Source organism: Phaenicophaeus curvirostris, chromosome 1 (genome assembly GCF_032191515.1).
Source record: "Phaenicophaeus curvirostris isolate KB17595 chromosome 1, BPBGC_Pcur_1.0, whole genome shotgun sequence".
Taxonomy (NCBI): Eukaryota; Metazoa; Chordata; class Aves; order Cuculiformes; family Cuculidae; genus Phaenicophaeus; species Phaenicophaeus curvirostris.
Genome location: NC_091392.1, coordinates 148,060,603 through 148,080,006, shown reverse-complemented (window position 1 = coordinate 148,080,006; position 19,404 = coordinate 148,060,603). Strand labels below are relative to the sequence as shown.

General features: G+C 42.0%; 1 protein-coding gene across 1 annotated transcript; it reads left to right on the top strand.

The window, feature by feature from the left end:
- The first annotated feature begins 1,286 nt into the window (after positions 1-1,286).
- On the top strand, positions 1,287-19,110 carry EED (embryonic ectoderm development). The gene is made up of 12 exons (XM_069878506.1): positions 1,287-1,409; positions 4,906-5,058; positions 10,329-10,421; positions 11,331-11,396; positions 12,333-12,458; positions 12,548-12,629; positions 14,216-14,307; positions 15,251-15,384; positions 16,230-16,335; positions 17,108-17,266; positions 17,700-17,773; positions 18,781-19,110. Exons 1-12 carry the CDS (start codon positions 1,293-1,295, stop codon positions 18,905-18,907), a joined length of 1,329 nt encoding a protein of 442 aa, XP_069734607.1. The 5' UTR covers positions 1,287-1,292; the 3' UTR covers positions 18,908-19,110.
- The last annotated feature ends 294 nt before the right edge of the window (positions 19,111-19,404 follow it).

Genomic DNA, 19,404 nt, shown 5'->3' with positions numbered 1-19,404 from the left:
GAGAAGCTCAATCCGGTGGGAGGTGTCCCTGCCCATGGCAGAGGGGTTGGAACTGGATGAGGGCAGGTAGTGATATGACAAGAGAGAATGGCTTTAAACTGAAGGAGGAAGATTTAGATTAGACATTAGGAAGAAATTCCTCACGATGAGGGCAGTGAGGCACTGGCACAGGTCACCCGAGGAAGCTATGGATGCCCCATCCCTGGAGGTATTCAAAGCCAGCTTGGATGGGAGCAGCCTGGTCTGGTGGGAAGTGTCCCTGCCCATGGCAGGGGGTGGAACTGGGCAATATTTAAGGTTCCTTCCAAGCCAAATCATCTTATAAGCCTACAGCTCTATGATTCTATGCCATGCAGGGCCACTGAGCTTCCGTGCTGGCAAAGCAGGGGTTAATTTCACACAATCACAGAATCACTAGGTCGGAAAAGACCTCCAGGATCATTGAGTCCAACCATTCCTATGTGCTACTAAACCATGTCCCTCAGCACCTTGCCTATCTGTCTTTTAGGTACTTCCAAGGATGGTAACTCAACCACCTCCCTGGGCAGCCTGTTCTAGAGCCCTACAACCCTTCCTGTGAAGAATTTTTTCCCAATGTCAAGCATAAACCTCCCCTGGCGGCGCTTGAGGCCATTCCCTCTTGTCCTGTCCCCTATCAACTGGGAGAAGAGGCCAGCACCCTCCTCTCCACAACCTCCTTTCAGGTAGTTGTAGAGAGCAATAAGATCTTCCCTCAGTCTCCTCAAGACTAAACAACCCCAGCTCTCTCAGCCATTCCTCATAAGGCCTGTTCTCCAGCCCCCTCACCAGCTTCGTCGCTCTTCTCTGGACTCGCTCCAGAGCCTCAACATCCTTCTTATGGTGAGGGGCCCAGAACTGAACACAGGATTCGAGGAGCGGTCTCACCAGTGCCGAGTACAGAGGGAGAAGAACCTCCCTGGACCTGCTGGTCACACCATTTCTGATACAAGCCAAGATGCCATTGGCCTTCTTGGCCACCTGGGCACACTGCTGGCTCATATTCAGTCGCTGTCAACCAACACCCCCAGGTCCCTCTCCTCCAGGCAGCTTTCTAGACAGACTTCTCCTAGTCTGTAGCTGCACAGGGTTGTTGTGCCCCAAGTGTAGCACTCAGCCTCGTTAAACTTCACCCCGTTTTTCAGCAGTGTGGCAGCTCGGGCCGGGCAGCGTAGGGGGGGCGCGGGGTCGCTTTACGGCAAGTGTTTCGACGTCCGCGCTTTGCGGCTGCGTGGCGGGGGCAGCGGGGCGGGGAGTTCGGGGGGGCGGGGAAGATGTCCGAGCGCGGGGAAGCCCCGGCGGCTGCGGTCGGGTCTGAGATGCCGGCCAAGAAGCAGAAGCTGAGCAGCGACGAGAACAGCAACCCCGGGGACCTGTCCGGGGATGAGAACGTGAGGGAGCGCGGCGGGAGAGGGAGGGGAGGGCGGGAGCGCGCGGGGCCACGGCCTCGCGGCCATGGAATCCTGGAATGGTTCGGGTGGGAAGGGACCGTAAAGGGGCAGGGGCACCTCCCACTGGATCAAGCTGCTCAAAGCCCCATCCAGCCTGGCTTTGAACACCTCCAGGGGTGGGGCAGCCACAGCTTCCCTGGGCAACCTGTGCCAGTGCCTCACCGCCCTCATGGTGAAGAAATTCTTCCTAAGGTTTCATCCAAATCCTCTCCTTTCCAATTTAAAGCCGTTCTCTCTCATCACTACACGCCCTCATCCAGTTCCAGCCCCCCTGCCACGGGCAGGGACACCTCCCACCAGACCAGGCTGCTCAGAGCCCCATCCAGGCTGGCCTGGGATTCATCCAGGGATGGGGCATCCACAACTTTTCTGGGCAGCCTGTGCCAGAGCCTCACCGCCCTCATCGTGAGGAATTTCTTCCTAATGCCTAATCTAAGTCTTTCTCCTTTCGTCCAGTTCCAGCCCCCCGTCATGGGCAGGGACACCTCCCGCTGGCTCGGGCTGCTCGAAGCCTCATCCTTGAACACTCCAGGGATGGGGAGCGCGATCGCAGGCAGCGAGGCGAGGGCGGCAGCCGCCACCACCGGCCCCGCTGCCGTGCTGCGGGTCCCCGTTCCCCGTTCCGCTTCGAGGGCGGCCCCAGCGCCGCTCCGGAGTGCGGGGGGAGCTCTCGGTCCCGCTTATCCTCGAAGGGAGCTCAAGGCCCCTGCTCGGCAGTGCAGGGGGAGCCCCTGGCCCCTTCTCCTCTATGAGAGGGGAGACCCCGCCTCTCGCTCCACTTTTAAGGCAGCTCCCGGCCCCACTCCACTGCGAGGGGAATGGATCTGCCAGAGCAAGGCCAGAGGAGGCTACAAAGATGGGCAGAGGGCTGGAGCACCGCTGCTGTGAGGACAGGCTGAGAGAGTTGGGGTTGTTCAGCCTAAAGAAAAGAAGGCTCTGGGGAGACCTTAGAGCATCCTTCCAGTACTTAAGCGGGGCCTGCTGGAAAGGTGGGGAGGGGCTTTTTATCAGGGAGTGAAGGGATAGGATTGGGGATAACGGGTTTAAGTTGAAAGAGGGGAGATTTAGATTAGGCATTAGGAAGAAATTCCTCTCGATGAGAGGGGTGAGGCACTGGCACAGTTTGCCAGGGAAAGTCATGGAATCCCCCTCCCTGGAGAAGTTCAAGGCCGGGTTGAATGGGGTTTTGAGCAATCTTATCCAGTGGGAGGTGTCCCTGCCCATGGCAGGGGTGTTGGAAATGGGTGAGCTTTAAGGTCCCTTCCAACTGAAACCATTCTATGATTCTCTGACACAGCATAGCTTGGCACTTGAAAGGCAAACTTAATCTGAGGTATCTAACAGCCATTTTATGTAGTTGCTGTGTTGGGGGTGTTATTTGGGTGTTAGCTTTATGCAGTGTGTGGTTTTTTTCCTGGTAAGAGCACTTATCCAGAGGGTGATGGATCTGGACTGCTTCCCCTGTAACCTGTGTAAATGCTGCTTGTGAGGCAGCAGACAGGGTCAGCATGCTCCACACCACTGTTACTGGATATTTTTTTTAACTGCTTTGCAGCATTTGCAAATCCAAGTGTAATTTGGTGGCAAAGATGCTCAGGTTTGCTTTGGCGCCTATTGTAGGCGATCGGTATCCGCAGGATGTGGGCTGTCTGGTTATTGAAAATATGAGCGGTCTCAGCAGAGAAGGGGTTGCCTTTTTGAGAGTTTGTTACTGACTCCACTACTGTAAAGCTGGGATTCTGCTTAAAAGTTGATATGATAGTCTTGGTTTGGAAAAAGGATGTGTTTTGTTCCACAAGTATCCGGGACAAAAGTTGGTCAGTTAAGTTGTAGTTGCATCATACCAGGTACCTGGTGTGCTTAGACTGACGATATCTGACTAGTCCAGAGGAAACCTCAGTCTTGTGAAGTATTGTGACACTTGCTAGCAAGTGTGCTTGAGAGATGAGAATTTGGCAAGCTCTGACATTTCTTAAATTAAAAGAGAAGAAGCTGGAAAATGTAAAAGTTGTTAAACTCAGTTATGCGTATTAAGGGAAGGTTGGCTCTTTTGGGGGTGCAACATGAAGGGAATTACTCCAGGTGTGGGGCAGTTCACTTGCTGGCTTGGGTGTTGTCTTTCCTCCTTTCCTTCCTCTTGATGCCCTGATTTTCTAAGTTGTTGAGCAACGAAAGATCAGTACACCACTACTGGTGTCTGATGATACAGATATGAAACTGGGACAAAGAATAAGTGTTTGGTGGGTATTGCTGTATCAAGGCTGATGGTTTGGTTTAGTGATTGATAGGAATGGTTGGACTCGATGATCTGGTGGGTCTTTTCCAACCTGGTGATTCTTTGATTCTATGATAGTTGGCCTTATTCCCTATTCCTAGTGGAGTGTCTGATGCAGCTTCATGTTACATGTATTCTCTTCCAGCTACAGGCTGTTGTCTGCTTGTCTCCCTTAGTTCAGCTCTAGAAGTTGTATGGCCTTGGGATGAGTTTTTCCTCCCGCTACTTGGATGGAAAGTGAACAGGCTGCCTTGCCAGAAACAAAAAAGGTTGATTTTTTAGAAGCTGAACTTACTCATAGGGGATCAGGTTGTTGCCAGTTACGATGCAGGTGAAGTTGCAGCGAGCCGTGATGGGTGACACAGGTGCAGGAATGTCCTTTTGAGTTGTGTCCTGCAGCCAGACTGCATATGAAACTGTCATTTCTCTTGCTTGTCCAAAGCTGACCTGAAACTGCTCAGCAACTGGATGTGTAGTTCCACATACCCATTTTTTTCAGTCTTCCCCATCCTTACTTTGTCTCTGGCTGCTGTTGGTCAGAAGGCCAGCTGGATTAGTCAGCTAATCAGACAGCAAGCTAATGTTATTTTTTTTGTTTGCTTGTTTGTTTGTTTTTTCTTAGGTTTTAATTGAAACAAATATCTGTAGGAAAGAGCAGGGGGGAGGAGAGGTGGGACTTTCTCTTCTAGTGGCAGTGTTGGCTTGTTGCAGAGCTGTGTCATGCATGATGCTGCTGAGGGCATCCAGAAATCTCTCAGAGTCGTTAGATTCTTGGTATGGCTATGCATAATGTTTTCACACAAACAACCTCTTCCTTCAGTACTTCAGAAGTACTCAGTTCATCTACGTCAAAGATGTTATCCAGGGAATGAAACCACTTGAGCAGCCGTCAGTATTCTTAAGAAACTTCACTAGATCACAGTTCATGTCTATCCCTCTGGGATTAGTCCTCATGTGACTCATGTTCCGTTTCTAGGGAGGAATGCTATTATGTTAGTAATAGATTTAAATACTTGAATCTAAATAACACCAAGTCCTAGGAGATTCTGTTCTTATAGAGGAGAAGAAAAAGTGAAAAGGCCAAGTGCTGCAAAATTGGTTGGATTTATACGGCAATTAATTATATCTTTATTACATTCTATATAACTTGGATGTTTTCAGGATGACGCTGTTAGCATTGAAAGCGGTACTAACACCGAGCGCCCTGATACACCAACAAACACTCCTAATGCGCCAGGAAGGAAGAGCTGGGGGAAAGGAAAATGGAAATCGAAGAAGTGCAAATATTCCTTCAAATGTGTGAACAGTCTAAAGGTAGGTATGTGTAAGCTCCAACGTGGGAATGCTCAGTACCATTTACTGGCAGGAACGTTCATGCTGACCGAGACAGTGACAAGATAGATGTTTAAGCTTAAATATCTGTCTACAATTATGTTCCATGCTCATTTGAAGAGGGTACCTTTCTTATTTGGAATAGGTGAAGTTTTGAAGAAAGAGTACAGAGAAATAGGAAACAGTAGGTGGTGCTGCAATTAACCCACTTTTTGTACAGTCCTGCAAAGTTATGTGTGATGTGTTGTAATTATGCATTTCATCAAAGCTGTAGTTGCTTGAGATAGAGATAAGAAACTACATAATTAAAATAAAACAAAATCTGTGACAACTTCATGCAAAACACAGAATGCAAACAGATTTTTCTACCAGTTAAAATGTATTAAACAAAAAAAGACCCAAACAAACAACAGCCCAATAATCTTGGAGTAGCTTTTTCTTCACGCTTATCAGATCCGATATTTTCTATCCTCTGGCAGTCATCATAAATGCTGTATAGTACAATTTGATTAATTTGTCCTGATCATGTGTTCACACCTGACCTAGGTCATATTTATCTTCCAACATAATGTCTGATGGCATTAGGGAATGTGGAATCATGGTCCTTACTCCTTGTTCTTGTGTTTTAGGGTATTGTTGCACTGTGGTGAAGTGAATGAATTTTCTCTTTGATTCTTTTACACTGTCGGGGTGTTGTTCATTTATTCCCCATCTTTGTGGGAGGTATTTGTTATGTGGGAAAAGCCGTAAATGTGACCTCTGATTCAGATTTTTGTAAGACTGCTAAATAAAGGAAAAATTGAATCTAAAGCAAGATGGGAGTTTTGTTAAACTACATATTTAGCTAGCACGAGGATGTGTGCAGCTACATAGTGGATGTTTTCTGCAGAATTGCTTGAGGAGGTTTTTGATGTGGGGTAGCTGAGCGGGAGGGGATGAGAGGTTTGGAGCATGGAAACCTAAAAGAGCTTTGCCAGTGGAGAAAGTTACACCGATATGAAGTTTAACTGACGAAAACATGTCTGGGAAACAAGTTGATCTTAATGTGTTTTTTTGAAGAATAAAAATCTCCAGTCCTTTCATGGTGTAGGAGGAAGGAAGGTTTCATTTTCACTTAGGTAGGCAGCAGTTCCCGTGATTCACATGAATTGCCTCTGCAGACAGTGCTTTTTGTAGTTTCAACTCATACTTCAAACACAGACACAGGCCTTTCGGCACCCAAACATTGAAGGAATTCGTAGTTGTGCTAAGCATATTTGTTTTCTCTCTGCAGACCAAATATTCCAAAGAGGTTAGTACTTTTCAGGTGTTTTCTGGGAAAACAACATTCCTTCACCCCAGCTTCAACTTAGGTCCCACTATAGGGTGATCCAAAAGACCACTCTATGAGGTTAAGCAATTCCTGACTTCTGTGGGTTTGGATCAGGACCTGGGAACAGGTTCCCATACAAGCGGAATCAAACTGTGAGGGAGTAAATGCAGTGTTTCAGCTAAGTGAGGTGCTTTTATTATGGGTTTTGTTTCCCTATTTTTCTTTGAATTGCAGTTAATGGCGATAATAACAAACATGCATGTTAATACAAATACCTGGTAGCAGCCAGATTTGGTAACTTCTTTTCACTTCATGTTTAAGGAAGCCTCTCTTCTTTTTCTTGTTCTTCCATGCTAACTTTGCACATGCTGTGGAGATAAACTTTTAACGGCTAAGTGTTGTATATGGGTTCAGAAAGACACTTGTAACTCTTCAGGTGTCACATCATATATCCCATAGTTTATAGGTCTTTGAACTAGGGTGTGCGGTGCATGTATTGAAATTCATGAAGAGTCAATGTGATTTAAAGACATGGAAATTAATTTTAATATTCTTTAGGGATAGATAATTATGTGTTTTTCCACTTTCCTAGTCTTGTTTTTCCTTCATTTTGCTTTTTACTGTTTTTTTTCCTTGGGGAAGCAAAGAAATATGGCCATTATTGTCTGCTTTGAATGTTATATGGTCATGATTCAGCCTGAAAAACTCAGTGCTTGCTAAATAGGCTTTTTAAACACTACTGTGGAAGTTATTTTGGGTGGAATTTAAGCATCAGGAAAACAAAAATATAATTTGGAAAATGACAGGAAATGAAAAACTGCCCTTTTTTTTTTTTTAAGCTTTTTGCACTACCAAGTTACTGTGAGATGTACTGAAAAATCATTGCTTTCTGTGGGCTGCATGGAAACAGTTTACAAATGAGTATATGCAGCTAAGAGATGCGCATCCTCCCATAGCATCCAAATGTATTTTGCTTATAGGTCTTCCAGCAAAGAACCGTGCATATTCTGCTTTGATGTGCTCCCTTTAAAACAATGATATTATTTGCCCTGCCTTTTGATCTTGCTTAGGATGTGAGTCTGTGGCTCTTAGCGGTGTTGTCTTCCAGCTTCTGCTCGCTATCCACTGGGCTGGAAATCAGTAAGTAATCAGCCACATGCAGGATTCTAGCTTGTTGATGTGTAAAGGAAGGGTGACTAAAACCACTGCCAATAATGGTTTGCTTCCGCTGCTGGGAACTGGCAGTGCATGTAGGGTCAGTGGGTTCCTCTCTGGTGGTGTGGGCACCATGTGAGGAACCATGTGAGCGTGTTAAAATGTGTTTATGTAGTTGCAGGTGATTACTTTTTGTGTTGGCGTAGTATTTGCATCACTGCCTTTAGTCTAAAAACAGGACAAGTCTTATTCTGACTGAATTTGAGTTGATGTTGAGCGAGTGAGGGCGGAACTAACCATTGATTATTTATTTATTTGCTTTTGTAACAATTGTTAGTCTATTTTCTCCTCTGCCTCCTTTCTCTGGTGCATGAAGAACCAGAGGACTTTGGGGTTTGTGCCCTTTATTCATACCAGGGTCGAGGTGACGTTTCACAGTTCTACTTTTGGACCAGCATCTGGGTCACTTTTCAGTCTGTACGAACCAGTGGTCAGAGTTGCATGACATACTTGGCATCTCAGGATAACCATGATGTGCAGCACCTAAAAGTTTAGTGTTTTTAAAACCTGCTTCTTAATTGTTTAGCACTTGTGACAAAAATTAGAGTGGACAAGTATTATCAGAATAGGTATGTGCTGTCTCCGGCCAGTGAGGATGGTGGTAGTTTAAATGAGATGAGCATAACTTCTCCACATACCCCAATGACTTCCTGCAAGAGCCTCTGCCTCGCTCCTTCATCCATTAAATACCAGAAAAACTGTCAGGCTCTTGGAGATTATAGAACTCTGTGAGGAATGTAGTGCAGGTGATGTAAGTGGTCTAAAGACATTTGTCTTGCAGAATAATTTTTCCAAGGAAACAGGTTGTCTTTGAACAAGTTTACTGAATACTTCAGGCATGTACTCAAATATAGAAATGCAGAAACAGTATAGCCCTCTGTTGTATCTCTTACTTATTACGAACCACCCTAGTCTGAGTCCCACACCAATTTACCACAGTTTATGGTGGAAAAATATTCTATCTTCCTCTTCACTTTTTCCATTTCACTAAATTTATCAGAAACAGTGCATGTGACAAAGAAAAAGGTTATAACAGAAAAGCAAGTGCAAGACCTGCCAATATGTCTCTGTAATAAAGCAGAAAGAATCTATGTGTTTTACCTGTGTTATCTTCAAACAGTATTTCAGAAGCCCTCAGTATTTACCATCATGAACCCTTTCACACAGACATTCAAACCTGACTGTTTATTAGTGGAAGAAGGTTTTTTTAGATATTCGGTATTTGGCCTCTCATTCTCTTCAAGACTTAATTATGCTCAAAAAAATAGGCTTAGAAAGTACAATTCCTAACTTTATTGGACACTAAAAATTGCGGCCTTGTGCATACAATTTTATGCCATACAGTCTTCCTCATTCTGTATCTCAAACTATAAGGCTTTATAGATGCTGAATACCTGCTGCTTCCATTTGTTGTGGGGTCACTAATAACCAAGTTAATTTTCCTGTTGCTAACATTCCATATCCCTCATCGCTTAAAGCCATTTGTCTGTTCTTTCATGTTGTGATGAGCAATACTTCAAGTTAAACTTTGAACAGTTCTTTTAAATCTGGTTTCAGCTTTGAAAGTTGTAACCTCTCTTCAAGAAGTGTGGGAGGGCCTTAATCTCTAAAAGATTTTCTCCTTTCTCTTTTCAAGCTCTGCTACCTGTTTCTGTTAATAACAGATACTCCCTTTCTCAGCAAATACTGCTGTTTTAAATTTGTCCAGACTTCCTTACTTTTCTTTTTCTGAGTAGTGTTGGACTCCCCACCCACACTCACACCCCATCCTCAAATTTATTCTTTGGTTCTTCGATAGGCCAGAGCTGCCAGGGCTAATATTTCCCGTGTTGCCTCTGAAGCGCTGCCATTTGAAGGCTGCTTAGCAGCCGTCATGAGACATTTCCTTCCTGCCTGTGCTGTCCCAGACAGTCCCCTGTGGGGAGGCACTTTAATGAACAGTATTCTTACTGAAAACATCCTGTCAGGACAGGCCAAAATACTGTTATCAATTATTAACAAGCACCACCGTATTCTTCACAATTCATAAACATATCTGCTGTTTTTCTCTATTAAACTGATGTAAGCTGTATAAAAATAATACTTGGCATTTCTCTGGTAACCATTTGTGAAGACAATCTGAAAACTCTTTGTAGACACGAACTTTGCAGCAGCATCATGACGTGCTCGAGAGAGCTCGTCGTGCCTGTGATAGTTGCAAGACCTAACTGTGCTGCAGTAGTTAAATGTGGCCCTTCTCCATCTTTATGCTGGTATAATTTTTCTCTGTCCTAATAATTCTCCTCTGTGAAGTTGTAAATCCTTGTGTTGAAGCAATTATAACAATATAAAATGTGTATAGATGTAGCCTTAGATGCAGAAGCTGCCTTGTTGAGAACTGCAAAGCATAGTAGAGCTGCAAATATAACTCAGGAGTTCTGCCAGCTTCTGGCCATAACTGTGAGACAACAGTTCTTTCTCTTCATTTTTTAAATGCTTGAGGGCTGGGGGCTGAGAGAAAGGGAGAGGGGGTGGAATATTCCTTTAACCTCCCTTAAGACAGACAAGTTAAAATGTGGTGTTACAAACCTGTTCTTCTATTTGAAATTATGCTGGATGTGAACCCAGTAGTGTGAGGAGGAAAACGTATCAATTAAACTGTTTACCACCACAGCTGAATTTCACAGAAATAATATGCCTGTGGGTTTTAATTTTTGTTGTCTCTAATCTTATTCTACATTTGCAGGAGGACCATGGTCAGCCTTTATTTGGAGTCCAGTTTAACTGGCATAGTAAAGAAGGTGATCCTCTTGTTTTTGCCACTGTGGGCAGCAACAGGGTGAGTAAACTGTTTTTAACCATAAGCCCTTCTGTGTGGTTCTCCTTGCATTCTTTTTTTTGACCAGTCCCTTTAGCTGTGTTTAGTACGGACGCAAGATATTTCATATAGAAAACTTTACTTCTGAGGTGTGTAGCGTCTGCTGTCTGGGAAAGTTGCATCCTCTGAATTGTTTTATGAAGTCATACGTTAGTCATTTGGGAATTAACCTATATAGTCAAGAAACTAAATCCTTCAGTGATATAAACGTGGGATAAGGAAGTGAGGTGCATAAATGCATCATCGCACTAAAATTACTCTTTGTAGATGTTATTGTTTCCGAAAGGTCATATGCTCTAGAATGGTTTGAGAAGTGTCTGTAATGATGCCAGGCGGCTCAGTGGCTAAATGAATGGCCTGTCTGGAGAGAATTTATAGGCTTTTTTTCTGAACAAGGATCTATGTCGTTTCAGTCTTGAAAATAACTCCTGAAGTGCCTTCTGTGCAACTGTTGTGAATAAACAAGAAGCCTTTCATTTCCAGGTTTGTTCCACCTGGCAGTTACCAAAAGTGCTAAACTAAGATTAAACAAGGTATCAATGGCTCTTTAAAAGACCAAGTCATTTTGGAGAGGGCTGCGGTAACTAATGCCAGATAGAGTTTAATCTTCCTGAAACAATTCCAGTAATAGATTTCAGTATCTGGGAAGGGCTGGTGACAAGTCCTGGAGTGGTGCTTTACTAAGATTGCTGTGAGCATTCTTCTTTCGAAGCATTTCCACCTATTGGAAATGATGGATGAGATCTCAGCCATAAAGGGACGCTACCTCTCCCCATTAGGCAGTCAGCACACCAGGTGCATGTGATTTCTGTTTGAAATATCACAAGTAAGCAGCAATATCTCCCACTTGTGGTTTGGTTTTTTTTCTAGGTTACTTTATATGAATGTCATTCCCAAGGAGAAATCCGTCTGTTGCAGTCCTACGTGGATGCTGATGTATCCTTTCAAGTTAAAAAGCCAGTTGTTTGCTTCCTCTTTTATCAAAAAAAGAGGCTTTGTAGGAAAAAAAGCCTACAAAGATTTTGTCTGTGATTTCATCATTGCTCATGTGGCACATTCCTTATGTTAGGTCCAAGTCTTGCATCTTTCCCACATCCTAGAGTCCCTCCTATTGAAAAAATATTAAAAACACAGACCTACGGAACACGCTGTTCTAAAATATTTGAAAACTGTTTCTTCACCAGTTTAATCTTTTCAACACTAATATTTGTGTAATGTTTCACATCTGCTGTTTTACAGTGGTGTCAGCTTCCCTGTGAATTGAAACTGAGTTTAAAGCCTAAGAATTATGTTTCGTCCTCCAGAGTGGTAATAACTTGTGTTGATCTTTTGTGGTACACAAGTCAATGACTTGTGAACTCAGTCTTGATTCACCCTCGTTTTATTCCTAGCCCTTGGATGTTTAGGGGAAGGAGGTTGAAAGCCGTAGAATGGTTTGAGTTGGAAAGGACCTCAGAGGTCATCCAGTTCCAATCCTCTTGCCATGGGTAGAGACACCACCCACCAGACCAGGCTGACTGAACTCCATCCAACCTGGCCTTGAACACCTCCAGGGATGGGGCAGCCACAGCTTCCATGGGCAACCTGTGCCAGTGCCTCACCACCCTCATCGTGAGGAATTTCTTCCTAATGTCTGATCTAAATCTTCCCCCTTCCAATTTAAAGCCATTCCCCCTCGTCCTATCACTACATGCCCTTGGAAAAAGTCCCTCACCACCTTTCTTGTAGGTCCCTATGTATCTTTTTCTTCTTGGGTTCAGCAGGGTCTCTGGGGCACTTGCATAAAATAGGAACAAGTTTACTTAAAATAAAAAGAAATCTCATGTTTCAACTGCTCAACTCCTGTTTATTCCTTAACGTAAGATGTTATAGGCAGATGAAAATTTCTATACCTGTGCATGGACGTATGATAGCAATACAAGCCATCCTCTTCTGGCTGTGGCTGGGTCCAGGGGTATTATTAGGATAATTAATCCTATTACAATGCAGTGCATAAAGGTGATTGCTCAGAACTTTGAGATGCAGCTTACGTTTAGTCTTCTAAATGTGTGGGGAAATGATAACTTGATCTCTGAATTCTATCCCAGCACTACGTGGGCCATGGAAATGCAATTAATGAACTGAAATTCCATCCAAGAGATCCAAATCTCCTTTTATCTGTAAGCAAAGGTGAGGAAAAATAACTCTTTTGGTTTTGTATAAATCTGGATACTTTGGATCAGATTTTGGTCTTAAAAACAGCCAAAAACTATGATTTTTTTTTTATGAATGGTGCTAAGTAAGTTTACCTTTAAAGTCTAGAGCAAATCTTGCTCTTTTATGGTTGTGTATCTTGTGCATATTAAGTCCACGTCCTACAATAAACATTTAACTCCACTCGTGGTGCAAAGGGATCGATTGAGAACAGTGCTGCTTTTAGGAAAGAAGGAACATTTGAGTGTTGCGGTTTCTTTTTCCTGTAGTCCAGTTAAATCCTATTCAGTCATTGAATCACGTTGCCATCTAGTGGGGATATCTCAGTGTCGCAGGCTGCCTTCACCACTGTGTTCATGGGGAAAACTTCGATTCTCTGTCACTAGGGATCAGCTCTGACTTTAATTCCATTTTGTGTAATAATAAATAAAAAAAATAGTATTAGTGAAGGGAGAAGTGAGGTTTTTTTGGTATGATGTCTTATGGGCTTGCCTGGAACGTCTAAACAGTGACTTAACTGTTCTGTTAAGTACAGGAATATTGGATCTGCCATAAGAGCAAGCCTTCAGGAATGCTCGAGGTGGGAACATTCACACAGGGGACTTTTGACTTTAGTGTAGTTGGTTTTACTGGTGAAGCTTCATAAGAATAGGAATTTGGAAACGCTCTGATTCTTGCAGATGTCAAGTTCGTGCTGTGGGTCTGTGACGCTGCATTTCTTGAGTTCCGTCTGGTTTTGGGATACTCTCTTTAATAACATTTTTACTTCAGCAATGGTACTACAAGTTTTAATGTGCAATCTCTGGACCAGGTGCTATCTCCAAGAGGGCATGAGGCAGGAGAATATTGGAATCTTAGAACTGTTGGCTGATAGATCAGTAAAAAAAAGAGGAAAATATTTGGGGAAGTGTAGCCTTCCAGCTGGTGTTGCTGTAAGTCAGTGAAGTATTCCTGTGGAATACAAAAGGCAAATACACTAGAGGTTCCCACTTCCAAAGGGGAAATACCACAGAGGTTCCTCATTAGAAACTGTTAAAACTTTCTTTGAACAACTGGGTTAGTCTGATTGACTTTGGAGTACATATTGTTTGTAGGAACAGTTTCTCCCATCTCTACAGTCTGTGGTTCATAAAGAATAGTATTTTAAAGATTAAAAACATGGAAAAACAAAACTTCTCTGAATGCCAATGTAAGAACGGCTGAAAGGGATTCTGTCGTCTTTTGATTTGTATTATCATTTTTGAGATAAGACTGCATAAAAGCTTACTTGTCCAGGACCAGGCTTTTCTTTGCTTTTCAGATGATCTAAAAATCCAAGTACATTTTTGTTAGGAGCTGTCCCTATGGGAGGGAGGTGGGCACACATTCTCAATTACAGAATTAACAGTTTAGTTGTAATAGCAATTTTAGTTGATGCAGTTCTGTTGTTACTTACAAGTGAAGAAGAAAAAAGTGCCTTTTTATGTTTACATGAACAGCTGTTATTGAAAGTAGTTAAGCTGAAATATATTATTCGTGTGTACATATAAAAAGAAGCATGTAATTTTATTTGTTCTTTATAGATCATGCATTGAGACTGTGGAACATCCAGACAGACACGCTGGTTGCAATATTTGGAGGAGTAGAAGGGCACAGGGATGAGGTGTTAAGTGCAGTAAGTGGAAGACTGTGGAGCAGTGATTTAGATTTACAAAGAGTAGCAAGCCTGTAACGTGCAACTTTTTATCCTCTTGTGCACTGTTTGAATTTTATAGCTACTTCAGAAATAACCCAAAAACCAACCCTGAAGTGCATAAATACTGTTTTAAGGGGAAAGAAAAGTTTAAATCTAAGGTGGTTTGATTGCTCTGGCCACCTCTCAAAATACAGGACAGGTGTTCACTTTCTGTGTCTTTCAGTAGCTTGTTTTCTCACAGTGCAGCCTAGAAGTAAACAAAATAGAACTCAGTGTGTCTCGAAAGCGTAGACTTTCGAGACACACTGAGTTCATTTTGGTTCCACTTCTAGGCTTGACTGTAAGAAGCCAAGCAGCTACCCTGAAAGACACAGCAGTGAAGGAAAGATGTTACTTCATGGAGTAACGCTGCTTTTCTGTGGCTGTGAACAGATGCTGGTACCCAGCAAATGTCAACTAGAATAGTTGCCTTTTAATATGCCGCTCTTCAGAACTGTTTCCACTCCTGTTGTGTCACCTGGAAAGTGACGGGTGCAGCTCTAGGAAATCCAACATCCTATTATTCTCTTGTGGTTGTAAATTGTTATCACCCATGTCATAGCCCTGGAATTCTGCCAAAGTTGCTCCATAAAATGAAACCCAGGGAATTTACCGAGGGGAAAGCACTAGCGGAAGATTCATAATCTGTCAGTGCTGTTGAATAAGATTCTCTTTCTTGAGCGAGAGTGAATGTAATTCTTAAGATACTGTGCTTCTTTGCGGTGAGCAGGAGGAAGTTGTTAGTATTTTTTTATTTGAAATATGCAGTTTTACTGCATCCTTTATGCATAAAATGCTGTTTTAATGGAAACAATGGAATAAAATCTAAGTTGCTATAATGCAGCGTAGGCTGGGGGTGCTCAGAAATATTTCTTGTACATAGGATTATGATCTTCTTGGTGAAAAAATCATGTCCTGTGGGATGGATCACTCTCTGAAACTCTGGAGAATTAATTCCAAGAGAATGATAAATGCCATCAAAGAGTCTTACGAGTACAACCCGAATAAAACCAACAGGTTCGTAGTCTTCATCTTCTTGGCTGTCTTTGCAAAGTGTGAAAATACTCATTAATGGCCCAGGTTAATTCCTATCCCAGCTGGGAGTTCTTGGGGGATAGTGAGTGACCTAGGGATTGTGCTGGATACTGAATCGCTTTGGGAGGTGTGACTTGCTGATGTTTGCTTCTGTAGAATTTTATTGAATATGGTTTTAAAGTCCTGACACTTACTTTTAAATATCTTAATTATTTCTTATCTGCTTGGCTAGAAAGTGTCTGGAATTATCTCTATCATTCTTAATTAAAGCTTGTATTTCACTGTGTCTCAAGATGTCAGTGGCTTTTCTATCACCCTGAAATTTCTACGAAGTAGCTGTGAAGATGCTCATGCTTATTTTTTTTTTGTAATATTGTGAAATATTAAATTATGCCTTTTAGTTTGTTTGGAGTTTTTTAATGACTGTTTTTATAAAGTGCTTTTCTATTTAACAATTTAGATGTTGCAGAAGCAGCAACAGGAAAACTGAGCTTTAATTAGTTCTTGAAGTGTTTGGCAATGGAAGCTGTGTTAAGCGTCTCTGAAGGAGGTTTTGTTTAGCACTGTGTCTGCACAGTCTTGTACAGTAGGAAATGTTATTTCATTAGAAATGAGGATGAAAACAGAGACTGTTTCCATGATTTAGAACAAAAAAAACCAAACACAAGCAACAGTACAACATACAGAGTCTATTCTGGTATAAAACTGTTAAACCAACAAAGAAGACAGGCTTGTCCTTCTGACATAGAGAAAGCTTAAAAGTGGCCTTTAAAAATTAGACTTGTATTTCTGTTTCTCTGAACCTCACTTGGCGATTTTCTCCATAGGCCTTTTGTTTCCCAGAAAATTCACTTTCCTGACTTTTCCACGAGAGACATACATAGAAATTACGTTGACTGTGTACGGTGGCTGGGAGACTTGATCCTTTCCAAGGTAAAGCAGCAGCTTTTTTAGCTGTATTACTTGTATTTGCTTGTTTTGAGGATCTTAAACTGTATGAAGTTTTACTAGAAGGTGGGTTGCAGGTTAACTTGACATGCTACGTTAAAGGATTTTATGCAGCATATTGTGAATTTTGTCAGCTGTCAGGATGTGTGGATAAGCAGCTTGTACTTGAAAAAGTAAAATGATGACTGCAGCTGAACCTCTGCTAAAAGTCCAGCGATAACAACTAACCAGATCAGTAGGGAACATCGAAAGAGAATATATAGATACTGCTGAGGGCTCTTGCTGCTCAAAATTAGAAATGAAGGTTGCCATAACAGACTGACTTTGCTTTGTGTGTGTGGTGTCCACCAGTAACATGTCCTTGCAGATATTAACCTAGGTGGTCGTACAGCCTCTTTGCCACAAGTTGTTACGTGCACAGCCCTGTTAGATGAAGAGGTTGGGCAAACGATCCTCAAGCCTAGGCTAACTCAAACTGCTGAGGAAAGTGTGTTTGGTTGAATTCCTCTGGAGTGGGTGAGGGGAGGGCTTCTACCAGCCTCTTACCTGGTCAAGCAGTGAGGGCAGCAGGCTCCTGGTGATGGGCAGCGACATGGCTGTGATGTAAGGACACAGGTGAGATTTTTCAAGTTCAGCATTATTTTTAATGTAGTTGGGGAAGCTGTGAGATGAAATATGTGGCTATAATTGCAGTTAGACCGAATGTGCAATATAAATAGTAAATATAGGTGATTTTTTTTCACTGTTTTCCTTCCAGTCTTGCGAAAATGCTATCGTGTGCTGGAAACCTGGCAAAATGGAAGATGATATAGATAAAATCAAGCCCAGTGAGTCAAATGTGACCATACTTGGGAGGTTTGATTACAGCCAGTGTGATATATGGTACATGAGGTTTTCAATGGATTTCTGGCAAAAGGTATGTGTGAGCTTTGCCCTTGCTGGATTTTAAGGTGCAGAGTTTTTAATTGACTCCATACTTACGGACGTGGGAAATCTTGGTTCATGGAATGTGATGTTTGAGAAGCAGAATGATTTACTGCAAGGGGCTTTAAGTCAAACCGGAAAAGCTCTGGATATTTTGTTCTGGGTTCTGCCTAATGGAAAAAGTTCCACCAAAGATTTATTTGTTTTCCACTAAAGATCTGTTTGCTGGTGTCTTCCCTCTCTGCAGAGGTGAATATTAAAGTTGGAGAAAGGAGGCAAATTTTATATAATTTCTAGCCCCTCCAACAAACTCATGAAGTCATTCATGTTCAAAGATTACCAGCTCTAGAGCCTTTATAAAATTCTAACGTTCTTTCTTTGAGATAGTCGTGTAAAACTTCTCTGTCCTCTGCTTTCCTTTAAAGATGCTTGCTCTGGGCAATCAGGTTGGCAAACTTTATGTTTGGGATTTAGAAATAGAGGATCCTCATAAAGCCAAGTGAGTACTTATTTAATTATATTTTTGTTAAGACAGGGAACTGGGGTACTTTCCTTTTTCCTTTACTGATTACTACAGAAATTCTTTAACAGTAGCAGTCACTTTCCATTTTAACTACTAGGTAAATAAACTTTCTGAGCCCCTGAAGGTTAACATTTACTGCTTTTACTGACGTATTATTTATATTACAGAAGTGTCGAGAGGCCCCCATCAGATTGTGCCATATGTAGATACTGTAAAAGACAATTTGTTCCTCAAAAGAGCTTGCTAATTAGGTGGAAAATCTACAAAGCGATTAAAAGAAGATGTGCTACGTGGGTGTAGTGCATGACAAAAGAGAAATATAAGAGAGTATAAAGGTTAGCTGCGAGCATAATGTGGAAAGAGCAGCATGACTTTCTAATTCTCACCAGTGTGGCCAGGAAATTTAAGAGTGTTGTATGTACATACATATACACTTACACACGTATACAAATACATATAAATAGATTAAAAATCATTACATATATATAAATAATATATACATTATGTGTATAAATGTATATACATTGTATTTATAGAAAGAATATATGCATCATAGTTGGATATTCCATAAACAATAAATTCTATATACTTACATACAGATTTTATATACGAAATATAATCTATATAAATCCGTGTGTGTGTTTATACACATAAATGTACAAAGTTCCTGAAAATGCTGCAGTGTTTAATCACCCAATTACAATATTTTATTCCTAACCACTGAGAAAGAACATCAATTGCAAAGTTCTAAATAAATGTGATTCCATAAGTGTTCAGTCAGTGTTTCAATGAAAACTGAGTGGATGAGAAAGGGTGGTGGGTGAACAGGAAATTAGTGCTTTCCCAAGTCCACGTTTGGAATACAAAATACACCACGGAGGGCATCATCCTGTTGCCCTGCAGTTCCTCCTAGGTCCCATCAATAAAGCAGGATGGAGTAGTAGATTTAACATTGAAGCTGAATCATTTTCTTTTATTTATAGGTGTACGACTCTTACTCATCCTAAATGTGTTGCTGCCATCCGACAAACCAGTTTTAGCAGGGACAGTAGTATCCTTATAGCTGTGTGTGACGATGCCAGTATCTGGCGCTGGGACAGACTGCGATAAATTACTTTTTCTTAATTCAAAGTAGAAAATATATTTTCAAGTTACAACATAGTCTCTTAACTTGCTAGTACGGTAGATGCATTTAGCGTAGACATTCTCAAAGGTTCAGCGGGCTAGAGCTGAACTCAGTGATGTTTACATTCTGGGTATTGTTCTGCTTTAAATTGCTGCTTTTAATAAAAAGAAGTATTTTTGTAAAGTTTTCTGAATTGTCCATTTTAATTATTTCCCATGATGAGTTTTCACTTTTGGCCTGTGAAACCACTTTGCGTACAGCTATCACAGAAACACAAGGTAACTCGCTAGGAATTTATGTGCCTGCTTGCAGCTGTATTTGTGCCTTTTTGACTGTAAACCTGATGAAGCTACCGAATATTATCCAGGGACCGCACAAAGGAAACACTGCACATAGGAATATAGTATAAATAAATGTTAAATCGCTGCTGAAGGTACTTTGAACTCATTCCTTAATCACTTTCAATGTGCAATGAACTTAA